Consider the following 17042-nt stretch of genomic DNA (forward strand, 5'->3'; position numbering starts at 1 on the left):
GGACTAAACCAAAGCTAAGAAGTTTCCTGAATACCACCAAATGCTTTGAGGGATAGAGTAGCAAGGGCAGAGGTCTGGGGACCATGCTTTCAGGGGACATCTAGGTAAATTGGCATAACAAAGTTTATTAAGAAAATGTTCTGCATCTACTTTGGTGAGTGGCATCTGGGGTCTTAAAAGCTAGCGAGCGGCCATCTAAGATGTATCAACTGGTCCGACCCCACCTGCAGTAAAGGAGAATGAAGGATACCAAAGTCACAAGGAAAGTATTAGCCCAAGAGACAGAAAGGGCCACATAATCTGGAGATTGCATCAGCCTGAGACGAGAAGAACTAGATGGTGTCTGGCTACCACTAATGACCACCCTGACAGGAAACACAACAGAAAGTCCCTGATGGAGCAAGAGAAAAGTAGGCTGCAGAACTCAAATTCTAGTAAAAAGACCAGACTTAATGGTCTGACTGAGACTGGAGGAACCGCAGAAAGCATGGCCCCCGGACTCCGTGTCAACACAGCACAAAAACCATTCCCGTGGCCAACTCTTCAGACAAAGATTAGACTGGACTATGGGACATAAAATGATACTCGTGAAGAGTGTGCTTCTTAGCTCAAGTAAATACATAAGACTAAATAGGCAGCTCCTGTCCGGAGGTGAGAAGAGAAGGCAGAGAGGGTCAGGAGCTAGCTGAATGGACACGGGAAATCAGGGGTGGAAAGGAGGAATGTGCTGTCACAGTATAGGAAGAGCAATTAGGGTCACAAAACAATGTATGTATAAATTTTTGTATGAGAGACTAACTTGAATTGTAAACTTTCACTTAAAGCACAATAAAATAAAATAAAGATTTATAGCCTTGGAAACCCTATGGGGCAGTTCTACTCTGTCTTACCGAGTCGCCGTGAGCCAGAATCAAATTGATGGCCGTTGGTTATGGATTAAATTGAGTCCCCCAAATATGTGTTGGATCCTAACACCTATATACAACCAGAAATGAGATGTCACGACTTCGGCTCACTTTCTTTGGACATGTCATCAGGAAAGACCAAATGGTAGAAAAACACATCATGTTTGATAGAGGGTCAGCAAAAACAATAGACACACTCATTGACATGGACTGACACACTAGCCACAACAATGGAGTCAAATAGACCGACAATCATGAAGATGGCATAATACTGGGCAACAATTCATTCTGTTATACATAAGGTCGCCACGAGTCCTAGCCAACTCCATGGCAAACAACAATATACCTGTGGATGTAATCCTAATTGGAAATTGGGTTTTAGTTGTTATATTAATTTATATCATACCTGAGCAGGGTGAGTTCTAAATCTAATCACTTCTGAATTATAAAAAGAGCACATTAGACACAGATGCCATGTGAGGAGTGCCAAGGAACAAAGGAACACCCAGGGCTACTGATAAGGATGGTATGGACATGGCTGAGACCCTGATTTGGACTTTTAGCCTCTAGAACTATGAGAAAATAAATTTCTGTTCCTTAATGCCACCTACTTGTGGTATTTCTGTTATAGCAGCGCCAGGAAACTAGGACAGAACAGTTTTAGGTTTACAGAAAAATTGTACAGAAAGTACAGACAGCTCACATTTACTCCTTCTCTCTTGCACAATTTTTTCTACTAACATTTTGCATTCCTGCGGTAGATTTGTTACAACTGATGAACAAATACCGATACATCATTATTAAATAAAATCCATAGTTTACATTTACTATTTGTGTTGTACTGTCCTATGTGTTCTGACAAATGCTTATTGTCATGTGTCCATCATTATACTATCATACGGAATAATTTTACTGCCCTAAAAATGCCCTAACTTGTTACATCCAAGAAAAGGTCTTGAGACCTTGTAACATACCATGCCAGAGCCCTCACTTTCAAGGGAAAATAATAGCATTTGTCCTATATACTTTTTAGGGTTGACATTCAAACAAAATAACACGACTAAAACTGTTAAAGGAGATAAAGGAGAGAGATTAGTATATGTTGACTCCTATGTTTCTAGATGAGTCTGTCTCTTCCATCTCTTGAACATCTCTCACATCTGTCCCTTCTCCATGCCCAGGGCCGCTCTTTATATCAGGCCCTCATCATTTCCTTCATGGATTTTTATAATAGCCTCCTAATTGGATACCCTGCCTCCAGCATCAGCATTCCTGAATTCTCTATACTAATGCCAGTATGACCTTCCAAAACATAAATCCAGTCTTGTTGATTTCTATGAATAAAGCCCTAATTATTTAGTATGGTACATAAGATCCTTTATGATCTGGCTTCTGCCTAACATTCCAGGCCCACCTTCCACTGATACATAATTTGTATCCTATGCTTCAGTCATGTGTAATAACTTGCCATTCTCTGGACACTCCATGCTTTCTTGGGTTTGGCACATGATAGACACTCACTAACTGCTTCTGTGCCTTTGCACATGCTCTTTTGTCTGGAATACCCTTACCATCAAATCCCTGATCTATAAAATTCATCCCAAATATCACTTTAGCTGGCTCACCTTCCTTGGACCTCCACAGCCCACTTCCTCTCCTCAGACTGAGTTAGGGGCTCCTCATTTGTACTTCCACAGCCCTTCATGCATAACTCTCATAGCACTTTTAAAACTAAATTGTAAATATTGGTTCACTAATCTCACTCTCCTTTCCCACTTCGTGCCCTACCAGGGGGGCTTCATTGAAGACAGAGACTGTCTTCTCCTCTGTATTCACGTTACTGTGCTTGGCATATGATCCACAAATGTTTACTGGACAGTGAACGAATGGATAAAGCACATATTCAGGTAGCGATTTTCTCCAAGGGTGAAAAGCCATTCCATCTCTAGGCACTGATCCTTCATTTGTTAGTTTAGCAGCCAGACAGTACTGGAACAAATCTATATGCAATTACCGTGCTTGTTACAGAGGTGTCCTTAAGAAGCGCACAATAGGTTAAATATTGCAGAGCCCCCATCTGGGGTTTCCAGGACGTAATCCTCAACATGTTTTTCTATCTTGCCATAGAACTTTCCTAAGACAAACTATCCATAAAAAGCTTTTCTGTTTGGTTGATTCCAGGATTATCCAGTTGATTTTATTCCAAAAGGGTAAGAGAAAGTTACTTCCTCTATACCTGAAGATTCATGTTTTCCTAACAAAGAGGGTATTATTCAACATTTTGGATTTAAAATGTCATAGCACTAGTTGAGGTTAAGTGAAGGAGAGGTGTCATGGGATGAAGAAAAGAACCAGCTCTCAAAGGAATAAAGGTTTCTCTCCACAGGTTCAAATCCATTACTAAAGTCACTTCCCAGGTATCTCCTTTGACATATCGTGGGTTGCCAACCTCTGCAATAAAACATGGTATTTTAGGAAATATGGCCTTTGTTTTTCTCGGTAAGGAGTGAGAGCAAAAGAAAGAAAAAATAAAGCTAACATTTTATGAAATTGCTGAGAGGTGTGCTTTCACTGAATCTAATTTCACATTCTCACAGATGAAAAAACTGAGATTCAGAAAGGTTAAGCAAAATTTGCCCCAAATTTGGTGGAGTGGGATTCAACTGAGGAATATCTAATTCTAAATAATTGTTGTCTGCTATGCAATACTTCTCTCAAAGAAAAGTAACAAGGATGAAAATGTAGATGTGTTAGATTCCTAGCCTAAAATTTCTAGCTTGAATATTTATTTAAAAGTGGTTATTCCTGGGTGTTATTTCAGAGGACTTTCCCTTCACATGTTATATATTTCTTCATGGTTAATTTTCTTCTTGGTTTTTTAAATGAGCACAAAGTACTTTTTTAGGAGAGTATTACAAGATACAAAATACTTATATAAGACTGAACTGGATGGATGAAAAAGATTTTTAATGACTATCTAGTGTGGATGACAGATGTGGGGAGAAAAGGGTACATAATATACTGCTGACATATAAATCAACACAGCTTTTTTGGATGGCAAATTGAGTCAGAATCGACTCGACAGCACTGGGTTTTAGGTGATGCAAGAGCCCTGGTAGTGAAATGTTAAGAGATATGGCTGCTAACCAAAAGTTTGGCAGTTCAAATCCATCAGCCACTCCTTGGAAACTCTATGGGGCAGTTCTACTCTGTCCTATAGGGTTGCTGTGAGTTGGAATTCACTCTATAGCAATAGGTTTGTTTTTTTATGTGGTGCAAATGGTTAAGCGCTTGACTATTAGCTGAAAGTTTGGCTGTTGTTGTTAGGTGCTGTCGAGTGGGTTCTGAGTCATAGCGACCTTATGTACAACAGAATGTAACACTGCTTGGTCCTGTGCCATCCTCACAATTGTTATGCTTGAGCCCGCTGTTGCAGCCACTGTGTCAATCCATCTCATTGAGGGTGTTCCTCTTTTTCACTGACCTTCTACTTTATCAGCATAATGTCCTTCTCCAGGGACTGATCCCTCCTGATAACATGTCCAAAGTATGTGAGAAGTCTCACCCTCCTTGCTTCTAAGGAGCATTCTGGCTATACTTCTTCTAAAACAGATTTGTTTGTTCTTTTGGCAGTCCATGGTATATTCAATATTCTTCACGAACACCATAATTCAAAGGCATCAATTCTTCTTCAGTCTTCCTTATTCATTCTCCAGCTTTCCGATGCACATGAGGCGATTGAAAGTATCATGGCTTGGCTGGTGATAGGGAATCCAAGGTTGAGTAAGGACAGTGTTGACATGTAGTGGGGTTGTTAACCATTCTCATAGGGCAACGTGTGTACTAACTGTTTAATGAGAAACTATTTGTTCTGTAAACCTTCACCTGAAGTACAATAAAAAAAAAAAAAGGAAGAAAATATCATGGTTTGGGTCCGACGCACCTTAGTTTTCAAGGTGACATCTTTGCTTTTTAACACTTTCAAAAGGTCTTTTGTAGCAGATTTGCTCAATGCAATGAGTCAGCTGATTTCTTGACTGCTGCTTCCATGGGCATTGATTGTGGATCCAAGTAAAATGAAATCTTTGACAACTTCAATGTTTTCTCTGTTTATCATGATGGTGCTTATTGGCCCAGTTGTGAAGAGTTTTCTTTATGTTGAGGTGTAATCCGTACTGAAGGCTGTAGTCTTTGATCTTCATCAGTAAGTGCTTCAAGTCCTCTTCACTTTCAGCAAGCAAGGTTGTGTCATCTGCATATTACAGGTTGTTAATGAGTCTTCCTCCAATCCTGATGCAGCGTTCTTCTTCATATAGTTCAGCTTCTCGGATTATTTACTTAGCATACAAATTGAGTAAGTATAGTGAAAGGATATAATCCTGACGCACACCTTTCCTGACTTTAAATCACGCAGTATCCCCTTGTTCTGTTCAAACGACTGCCTTTTGGTCTATGTACAGGTTCCTCATGAGCACAATTAAGTGTTCTGGAATTCCCGTTCTTTTCAATCTTCCCCATAATTTGTTATGATCCACATAGTCGAATGCCTCTGCATAGTCAATAAAACACAGGTAAACATCTTTCTGGTATTCTCTGTTTTCAGTGAGGATCCATCTGTCATCAGCAATGATATCCCTTGTTCCGAGTCCTCTTCTGAATCCGGTTTAAATTTCTAGCAGTTCCCTGTCGACGTACTGCTGTATCCGCTTTTGAATGATCTTCAGCAAAATTTTACTTGTGTGTGATATTAATGATACTGTTCGATTATTTCTGCATTCTATTGGTTCGCCTTTCTTTGGAATAGGCATATAGATCTCTTCCAGTCAGTTAACCAGGTGGCTGTCTTCCAAATGTCTTGGCATAGGCAAGTGAGCACTTCCAGCACTGCATCCACTTGTTGAAAAATCTTAATTGGTATTCCGTCAATTCCTGGTGCCTTGTTTTTCGCCAGTGCCTTTAGTGCAGCTTGGACCTCTTCCTTCAGTAACATCGGTTCTTGATCATATGCTACCTCCTGAAATGGTTGAACGTCGACCAATTTTTCCTGGTATAATGACTCTGTATATTCCTTCCATCTTCTTTTGATGCTTCCTGCATCGTTTAATATTTTCCCTATAGAATCCTTCAATATTGAAGCTCGAGGCTTGAATTTTTTCTTCAGTTCTTTCAGCTTGAGAAGTGCCAAGCGTGTTCCTCCCTTTTGGTTTTCTAACTCCAGGTCTTTGCACATGTCATTATAATACTTTATTTTGTCTTCTCGAGCCACCCTTTGAAGTCTTCAGTTCAGCTCTTTTACTTCATCATTTCTTCCGTTTGCTTTGGCTACTCAGCGTTCAAGAGCAAGTTTCAGAGTCTCTTCTCACATCCATTTTGGTCTTTTCTTTCTTTCCTTTTTAATCACCTCTTGCTTTCTTCTTGTATGATGTCCTTGATGTCATTCCACAACTCTTTGGTGGTAAGAACCCATCAAAAGGTGCCTCAGAAGACAGGCCTGCTGATGTTTCTGAAAGGTGACAGCTGCAAAAACCATACGGAGGAGTTCTATTCTGCATACATGGGGTCACCAAGAGTTAGAATCAACTCGCCGGCAACCAACAACCACGACCAAACTGTATAATAATACAGTTACCCTTTGATCTACTAACTTTACTTCTAGAAATGTATCCTACAGACATACGTGTATCAGAACACAAGGATCTGTATGTATACACACTGTAGCCTTGTTAGTAATAGGGGAAAAAAGTAACATCAATATTAATAGGGGACTGGTTAAATAACTTATGGTAAAACTGTATTATAAAATACTGTGTGATCATTAGAAAAAAATGATGAAAATCTATACATACTACCATGAAAACACATACTTGTACTGACAAGAAACATATGTATAGGTACTGATGTGGAAATTGATATAAAATATTGCTAAGTGAAGAAACAAAATCATCGAGTATGTATGTAATAATACCATTATACAGCGAAATCGTGAGAGTCAGAACTCGACAAGACTGCCTTTTTTTTACAGGTCTTGCAAGTTTTCCTCCTTTGACAGGGTGCAGTCTCACCACTTTTCTACTGCTCATTTTAGTGAAAATATTTGAGTTTTCATTCTCTGATAGGTTTTCACCTTACACAGGTTCCAGCTTTTTCAGGTTTTACTGTGTGTGTGTGTGTGTGTGTGTGTGTATACAAAACCCTGTGTGAACATATGTTCCAGATTCATAAGGAAATAAAATTTTATAAAATATGTGTATTTATGTAGGCATATACAAAAAAACAGATCCAAAAAATCTCATAGAAAATCCTTAATAACCATTACTTCTGGACACAGGCGTAGATTTGGGTGTGTATAGAGGTGACAGTCACACTAGCAGGGGTCTACAAACATTTTATGCCAGGGGCCAGTGAGTAAATATCTTAGGCTGTGGGCCGTATGCTCTCTGTTGCAATGACTCAACTTTGCTGCTGTAGCATGAAAGCAGACATAAATGAATATGACTGTGCCCAATAAAACTTTATTTATAAAGACTGAAATTTCAATTTCATATAATTTTCATGTCATGAAATATTATTTATTTTTTTCAACCATTTAAATGTGTAAAAACCATCTTAGTTCACGGGCCATACAAAAGCAAGTGGCAGGTCAGATTTGGCCTGCTGGCCATAGTATCCTGACCCCTGCTCTGGAGCTACACTGCTCAATACAACAGCCATGAGCTATAAATCATTACTCAGCATTTGAAATGTGACTAGTCCAAATGGAGATGTGCAGTAAATGCAAAATTACAAAGACTTACTACAAAAATGAGTGTAAAGTATCTCCTTAATAATTCTTTTGTTGACTATATATTGAAATAATATTTTGGACATATTGGGTTAAATAAAATATATTATTAAAATTAATTTTACCTGCTTCTTTTTATTTTAATGTGGCTACTAAAAAATTTTAAATTACACACGTGGCTCACATGATGTTTCCATTGGATGGCACTATATATATTTCCATATTATTTGAATTGTTTTGCAACAAGCTTCTATTTATTACTTCTATAATTTTAATAATAGTGAGCTAATATCAATAATTAATACCAATGATCTAAGAATAAAATATTTACAATTCACTACAACCTGATAAATTATATTGTTATTTTTTCCTAGGGAAATTATTTTATTACTGTAGTAACTATAGGAAAGAAACACCTTTTATCTCTGCCCCATTAACTCTACTTACAGATACCTTGAAACTTCAAAACTTTCTGCTGTCCTTTTAAAGAAAATCTATACAAAACAAATATCCAGTTGAATAGTAAGTTCGTAAACTTTGCTTAGATAAACCATAGTCTGACACTGTAAGAATAGGCTCATTAACAAACAGCTACTCAAAAATGGCAGAAATCGTGAGCTATCAACCTTGTAGTGATGGAAAAAAGCAGTCATAAACATTTTTTTGAGATCTCTTTTCCACTCCTACACAGAATATTTCTTCACTTGAATTCACTGTTAATGTTGATCACACTTTACTTTCTCTTCTGTTGTAGCTATTAAATGAGATAAACACATAGAGTTCATGAAGGTGCCTAGCACATTAGTAAAAGATCAATAAATGTTAGTGGTTTTTAAAATTTTAGCCTAATATTCTCCATTTTACAATAACATCTGTTCTGAAAAGTTCACTAGTACCTCAGTTGTTTAGACCCTGGCACATTTTCTTTGATATATTTTTCCTACATGCATATATACACAGGCACACATACATATAATTTACAAGTACTGTTTCAAGGTCAGGATAAAGATCCAGGAATATGTTTCCTTTCTCTGGTAGCAGAAGAGGAGCTCCCTCCTCAATTTTCTAAAGAAGCCAGGATACTCTTAAGCATATAGTAGTCACTTGATATATATGTTCATTCTAGATCTCTTGGTTCTGTGGGATTTTTATTATGGAAAGAAGAAAATAAAAGTTGGATAATATAATAATACCTTCACATATTTAGAAAGCTGTATGGAAAGGGACTAGTCTTATAGTTTGGCATCAAAGGACTAAACTAAGCCCAATACCTGCAAATTATGGGTGATATATTTAGCCTCAGTATAAGAACTTTCTAATAACCAGATTGTTCTAATAACCAGACTGTGGCTTTTACGAAGTCTTCTTTGAAAAGTATGCACTTCATTCCTGGACTATCAGAAGGCTACATATCTGGTTCATATTATTTTGCTCCTATCCCACAGAACTACCTTAATGGAGCTGATCCGGTGCTGAAGTCTTAAATTCTTGAGGAATGGACACTACAATGAGCCACTATAATAACTGCACCTACTGTAGAACTATCAAGAGTTTTATATTCAGTGTCCCCTTGTGAAAAATTATTTGTTTTAGAGCTGTTAGGAAATGCTTCTTTCCCTGAGGATTTGATTTTTTTTTTCCCCTCCCTAAAATTAAGGAAAATGTTAACTGGCTTTTTCAATTGACCACTAGGAAGCTTAGAGCCAAGTCTGAGGTTCCACTTTAGTGACTTGTTAGGCTTGATATATAACTGATGTTGACTTTGCCCGTGCCTTAAGTTCCTACTCTTGTAAGATCCTGATGTATGAAATCCTGACTACTCCGACACACGTGGGGTAGCCATGACTAGGAATCAACTTGACAGCAACTGGTGATGGTGGTGGCGGAGGATTCTTAATAAATGATTAAAGTACACAATCATATTTATTTATAAACTGCCTCACATCCTTTAAGAATAAATGTATAATTAAGACACTTGGCTTCATATGATTCCCCCTGAGTCTCTATGGCAAAATATCTCCATGAGAGTGATACAACTTACTTGCTTGAACACATGGAAACGTGGCAATCTACGTACACAAGGGTATGGACAATTCATGATTAAACTTTCTTGGTTATGAAAAGTGTTTGATTTTCATGTCTTCCTGTATATTCATGTATTGCCTACACAGTTAAATGCAACCACACATGGTATGATGAATATACTGAACATTCTCCATTTCTTCTTTTGAAATGGGCAGACAATAAATACCTCAATTTGTTCATTCAAGATCCATAACCAACTAATCTTTTATGCCACATAAATATATTTTTTTCTTTGTCTCCTGAGCAGAGCACTTAAGCAACACTTGTAACCACTAAACCTGGGTTTTAGGTGAAAATGATTTCAGAGGCCACTGGAAACACAAGGTTTCTCTTCAGTCCTCCAATGTCTTTATAAAGCAATTCCTAAGCCACCATTTCCACAACCCTTTTAATCTCTACAAATTATTAGTAAGAGCTGCAGCAAGGCAGTCTGCCATCAATTATGTCCACAACTGTAGCTCAATTATATATTCACTGTCACTGATTATCCTAAAGAAATATTGCACTTGAGAGAATCAACTCTAGAAGAAATCATCATATATATGAGACTACTTACAGAAAAATTGAACTTCACATGTGATTCAAATCTTTCAAAGTATTTTACATGTTTATAATGGTAAGCATACAAAGAAATCACAGCATATTAAAACAATTACCTTGTAAATTATTCCATTATCCAAATCCTAGAATAATGTATGTACAAAATTCAATTTTAATATAATCTTCACAGTTAAATATTTATTTACCCCCTTGAAAATGAACTTTAAACATTTTAAAGATTTTTAATTATTTTTTTAACAGTGCAGTTAAAAAAACCTTTCACCTACTGAGGTTCACCATTTATTCTTATGGTTAAATTAGTTTTGTTTTTTAAACTATTTTGGATATATGTCCTTTTTATTTTAGAAGAGATGATCTAATCCAAATGTTAGATATTTCTTCTGTTAGATAATTATTTTTAAAGGCATACTGCATACCAATGATAAGTGCTTTCATTTAAGCTGGTCCTAAGTTTTTCAAGCAATTCCTCTTTTGTCGTGGTATTTTTGGTCAAATTCCAGTGGCTTGTGGCATTTTTGTGAAATTTTTATCATTTTTAAAAACAAATAAACAGTTTGAATCACCTTTTCAGTATTAATCTAATTTCCTACACAGTGACGAGGTCAAACTATCTTTTATATTCAGTACTTCATTTTCAAAAACCTAGTAAACACTAGATTTACTGAAGAGCCAGCCAGATCCCATTATCAGTTTACTCCATGACCTGGATATTTGAGGGCAATAATTAGTACTTAGTAATTCTCAAGTCTGTCTGACTTATTTTACTAGGTTGTTTCTTTTGTTTGTTTCTGAGGAAATCTAATGAGGCAACTTTTATCAGTCCAATTCTCCTTGTGGCGTTCACTGAATTAAATAAAGTATTTCATATTATGCTTTTTAATGCAAATTATGGAACCAATAATTAAATTGCTTAAAACCTGCCAAAACTGATATTGACTTATGAGGTGAACACTAGCTTACTGCTTCCTTTTAGGCACAATTCTCAACCTAGAATTCAGATGGATACATACAAATATCCATCAAGAACTTCCTCAATACTAGCAGTACACAGAAGAACAAAAGAGGACCAAATTGGGCAAATTATTCCTAATTATATTATTGTCATAGTTATTTCTTCTAAAATGTATATAGTAAAACTTTATTTTTATACAACAATCTAATAATCAATTTACCAAAACCTCAAAGTTGGAATTTCTCCTTCAAGTAAGTGATAGTAACGAATTATCCAATTACCTGGCTCAGGTGTAAAGACTGATACCTTCCTTGATAATTAACAATTGGTAATTTGTAAATTTAAGGTGATACATCTTTAATGGGATTTGCAGGAGAGAGGGAATTTACATTAAATTCACTGAACTTCTTAGATTAGAAAAAAATTGAGGGCACTTGAGAATAAAGTTAAAAGTATAATATTTTACTTTTTAAAAAGCTGGATGTATTCACTCTAAGCAGGTATGTCTGGAGATATAGCAGAACCTTTAGAATGATTAACTCCTCATGCAAAATAATAAACAGAAATGTGATTTTGCTGAAAATTCAAAAGGTTCCTTTTTCCTATAAAAAGAGCCATTCAATGGCATTTCAAAACATGTTTTAAAGAAACTAAAAATGTCAAAGATATTGTTCAATGAAAATACCACTGTATTCTAAAAAGTTCCTAAACTCTGTAAGCAAAACATACAAACTCGTTATTCAGAAGTAAAAATTATATTTCAATATTGCCATTGTTTTCCCCATATCATGTATTTTATTAATTACTCTAAAAATGAATGATAAAAACATTGAAAATTTTAAATTTCTACCTCAAGCTCACAAACCTAGGATGAGAGAACTGTGACATATTGGTCCATTTTCATATTTCTACTCCACTGTTAGAGCCTAATGCTATTCTCTCCAGTGACTGTAAAAACTAGTGTTACAGCCAGGCCCTAGAAGGGGAAGCTTCTTGGGGTTTCTTTTAAGGATCCATTTAATTGGGCCTCATTATTATGATGATTTCAACAACAATAACGTCTTTAACACCTACCATCCATTCTCATGTTGTACTAATAAGCATTTTAATTCAAAACGTGTATCTGAGCTACTTTCATTTGTCAGAATTATCATTGGTCAGAAAACAGAAACCTATTTTCAATCTAAAATATCTGAATCTCAGCAAAGGAGGACTTAAAGATTTTTAAAAGAGTAGTTAAACTGCAAGGAGTTCAAATTTTGTGAAAAAATACCGATGAAATAATTACCGAGTCACATAGAAATAACGAAGTCATATAAGTGTAAAATTATCATAAAATATTTAAAATAATTTAAATGAACATTTAAAACAAAAAGCATTTAGGAAGACTAAAAAGAAATGAGAAGCAGTTTTCATAAACTGGTGAAATTAGCAAAAGTAAAAAAATAATTACGATAAACTTTGTGTTTCTTCTCTATAGCAGTTTTGCTTCCTCTTTATAACCTCAAATTTTGTTATAAAATACTAGTACCCTTGACATGTTTCTTTATTCCTTCCTAACTGCAAAGACAATATTTTAAAGTTACTTCCACAAAATTAGAATTTTATTAATCAAATTATTTCACAGCTATTTGAGACTAATCACAAATGCTGCAAGTGTCTCACTTCTTAAATGCACTTATATTCCTAAGCAGAAAGATATATTTTCAAATACAGTTTGTCTTTATAAGAAACTTCAGGATACACTGGAAATCTATTTGCCACCCTATAAAATCAACTAAAGTTCCCGCTGTGCACTGGCTGGAATCTCATTTCAAAGGAGATAATGTCACAGTTTATCAACTCCTCTCAGGCCCCTTTCCCGAGTTTCTGTCAGACAACAAATCCCAAGCCTGAGGAAGGCTCCTGGTTCAGAATTATTTTGCCAAATTATTTTTGACCATAAGGTTAACTAACACATCAGAGATTTTCAATAAATTCTACATTTTTGTCAGAAAGCCAAGAAACCTCATCGGAAATTTCCCTACCTGAAGTCCATGAATCCTTTCGTCTAGGAAATTTTTCTTTATCTGTCACAGCCTGTAAGTTTAACGTGTTAAGTTTGATGTGTGAAACTACAAAAAAAAAAAAAAAACCTAAACTATGAAAAAAGCAAGGTACCAAACAGTATACAGGTAGTCCCAGTCTTAAACCAGGGTTCCATTCCAACGATTTTGCCGTTAAGTCTTCTCTGAGGTAAATCTCATTCGTTTTGTTTTTTTTTTAGTTTTCATTACTATTGCCTTTTATTATCAGTATCCTTATAAATCTGATATTTATTTGCCTTTTGGGGGTTGGAAACATTACTTATAAACTTACAAATATATTTTAATACATACACATTACTAATCATAAGATGCACCAAAAAAAAAAAAAAAAGATGTTCCTAAACGCAGTTCGTGGGTAACTTGAATACCTCGTAAGCTGGGGACTACTTGTTTATAGCATACTATCCCTTGTGTACAAAGATGTAATGTCCTTCAAGATGTATAGACAACCCCAGAAGAAACAGGTAACACTCATTGCTTCTGAAGAGGGGAACTACGGAGCTGGAGGACAGGAATGGGAAGGACATCTCTTTTCACTGTATTCCCTTTGGTAGTATTTGCCTTTTTTTTTTTTTTTTTTTCTTTTTAATGAGTGCCAGCATCATTTTTTAAAGGAAAAAGAAGTCCAGAAAAAACAATTCCTGAGAAATACATTTCCTGTGAAATCCAATTTACTCAACAGTATTTAAGAATCTACTGAGTATAAATTTCCATACGTAATTTAGGCAGACAATAATCTGATGAAATGAATCTGATTAAAAGCATCAATGGAATATTAATTATTTTAATTTATGTCTGTATATAAATATACATCCTCCAGACTATACCTATTTTCAGTACCATCTGCACACATTCACACAGTGTTTCCAGCATACAGGTATGTAATTTCTAAAATGAGATATAAATAATTGATAGGGAGAAATGTTAAAGATTGTGGAGTTTTTTTTGTTTTTTTTTTTCTCACAACTGTTTACCTCCAGTGAAGGAGTACTATTTGGCATACCAAGTTCCTAAGCAGTAAAAAAATGACTCTCTGCAGAGAACCTCCAGCTATGATAAAGTGCCCTTTTATTTAAAGATGAGAATCTTCCAGATAGAAATGCACTAGTAGCAGGACCCAATACGATTAAAAAATAAACAATAATGTGTAGTATAATGACTGAATGTGAATTGCTGTCCAGAACTTCTATGGATAACATTACATGAAATAAACTATATAGCCTGAAAACAGAGTAAATAATCATCTAGGGAAAAATGTAATTGTAAACACTTTTTTAGTTTGGACAGCTAATCAACATGGAGATTATGATAATGGGTTTCATTTCTGAAATATGAGCTTGAAAATATAATGATTCAGAAATAATTTTTATATCCATAGATGTAATAACACAACTATTTTTACTTACCTGTTTTCTCTGAGCAAAGCCTGAAATACAAAACTTTCTATTTCTTTTTAAGCTAATACATACATGTAAACAATACAATGTGAACTGAACCAAGAACTTAAAAGCCAAATTGCACTTTTTAGAAGGATCACATCAATGGCTTAAATACACACATAAACACTTTGTTGTTTAACTTAAAAAAAAAAAAAAAGAAGAAAAGAAAGATAGGCAATTCCAGTGTGGTGAGGCTGAAGACTTAGCCCAAGTGTTTCAGGTTCACGAAAGACCTGTAAAAGTAGCATCAAGTGAAAACTGTAGCAATACTAGTTTGGCTAAGTCAATAACTGATGCCTGTAAATAATTCATGTAACTTTGAATTTTATTCTTTTAATATTTTTAAGTATACTCTATAAACTTGACTGGTTGTCACTCTCTCCTTGAATGTCATCACACTGGCTTCCCACTTCCCCTCCCCCAAAATAGGGCAGATTCTTTGCAAAACAACATGAAAATGGACAAGACAATAAAAGTAAAATCACAGAGGACATTCCAACCAAAGGGCTGAAACTAAACAGAAAAAGGAATAGGCAATACTGTTCTTGTCTTCAAGGCATGCGATGTCAGATTAAATTTATTCATTTTTCACACACCCTTTTCTTCTTTTTTAAACAATAAAGTCTTGTTTAAGAAAGCACTCTCCTTGTTTCGCTTTCTTCTGTCACCAATCTCCAAGAAAACTTCCTAAAAATTGTTGTTTTTGTTTCCTGTTACCATTTCTTTACTGAAAGATTGTTTTCAAAATTTAATCAATATGCTTTGTACTTCTTTTGTCTTATTCTTTCTTTTGTTCAGCATTTGGTGGAGAGTGCACAATGTCCAAGTTTTTCTTTGCTATGCAGGTAAATTTCCAAATCAGGATGACAAACTCTAAAAAATCGGTATATCTATGGTTTTGTATTTTTCAAGAGAAACTACTGTTTTCACCTGATTTCTGTATCCATTTCATATTCCTTGAACAGGTTAAATTTGTCCGACAACAACAAAAAAGACCCATCGCAAACAGCTAGAAATATTTTGGAGTTGCTTTTCTTTCTCTTCTTTTTGATCACGTTAGTGGTAAGAGAATGAACCCTAAGTCGGATATTTACTTTCTTGAAAAGAAAAGAAAGGAGAGAGAGGGGGAGGGAAGAAAAAAAAAAGGAAAAAGAAAGCATTAAAGAACTTTACAGGTGCAAACTGAACAAGATACACTTTAGCAAATAAAAATGTATCCCCTTTCCCTTGTCCAACTCTATCCCCACAGAGTAAAACCAGAATACTTACAAATTAGCATCTGTCTATTTGTGTCTCTCTATGTGTGTTTTCTCTCCTCTTTGGATTCGGATACTTTGAGCTAATTTGGAAGTGCCCGTTTGGTTGCCTACAAAATGATGCTTAAGGGTCTAAAGATGCATAAATTAGGAAGCCCTACAATGGCAGAGGACTGTCATTGTACCTCTTCTCTTTATGCGCTTATGGTGGGACCCAAGAGTCCTTTTTTTTTTTTTTTTTTTAACACTTTAACTGATGGAGTGAGTGAAGGGCTGGTCGCTCAAGAGGGCGAGGTGAGCCCTGCAGCCCCCCTTCCCAACTTAGGACGTCTTCCTTCCCAATTACATTGGACTTTGTAACGGAGTCACTTTAGGAAAATCAGGGACGCGATGGGGAGAAGCGCGGGATCCTTCACTCCAAGCCTCGACGCCGGTCTTCGAGTTTCTATTTCTAGTGCTCGAGGGCTGGGGTAACTGCCTGGGATAGAGGCAGGGAGGATGCAGAGAGCAAAGGGGAACGATCTTTTCTAGAAACACCCAACTGACCCCTTTACCTTTTTCGCTTCCATTATGGGAAGCGGGGAGGGGGTGGGGGCGAGAGAAAAAGATGTCAATGACCATTGTTTGCTCGTTCGGGATATTGCTCCGCCCCCCGAGTCTGTCGTAAACCTGGCGCCGGACTAAAATAAACCCCAGATCCCGGAGCTCTGGGGCTCGCCGCCGACTCCTCGTCACAGGCGCAGGCGCTGCGGCCCAGGTGGCGGCGGGGAGCGGCCGCCGCGTCCCCCCCGCGCCCGCCCGGGGCCCCCCTACCTGGCGGTCCGCCGAGCCATGTCGTTGAGCCCAAAGCACACGACGCCCTTCTCCGTGTCCGACATCCTGAGCCCCATCGAGGAGACCTACAAGAAGTTCGGCGGTGCCATGGACGGCGCGCCGTCGGGACTGGGGACGCCCCTCGGGGCCGCGGCCGCCGCCT

At 36.7% G+C, this 17042-nt stretch overlaps 1 protein-coding gene across 1 annotated transcript in view; it reads left to right on the forward strand.

The window, feature by feature from the left end:
- Positions 1–16897: 16897 nt before the first annotated feature.
- The window catches only part of NKX2-4 (NK2 homeobox 4), a 1279-nt gene continuing 1134 nt past the window's right edge, over positions 16898–17042 (forward strand). The window contains exon 1 of the mRNA XM_012555577.1: positions 16898–17038. Within this exon, the coding sequence (XP_012411031.1) occupies positions 16898–17038 (141 nt within the window). The remainder of the gene's footprint in view (positions 17039–17042) is intronic.

The sequence above is a fragment of the Trichechus manatus genome, unplaced genomic scaffold (genome assembly GCF_000243295.1).
Source record: "Trichechus manatus latirostris isolate Lorelei unplaced genomic scaffold, TriManLat1.0 scaffold00042, whole genome shotgun sequence".
NCBI lineage: Eukaryota > Metazoa > Chordata > Mammalia > Sirenia > Trichechidae > Trichechus > Trichechus manatus.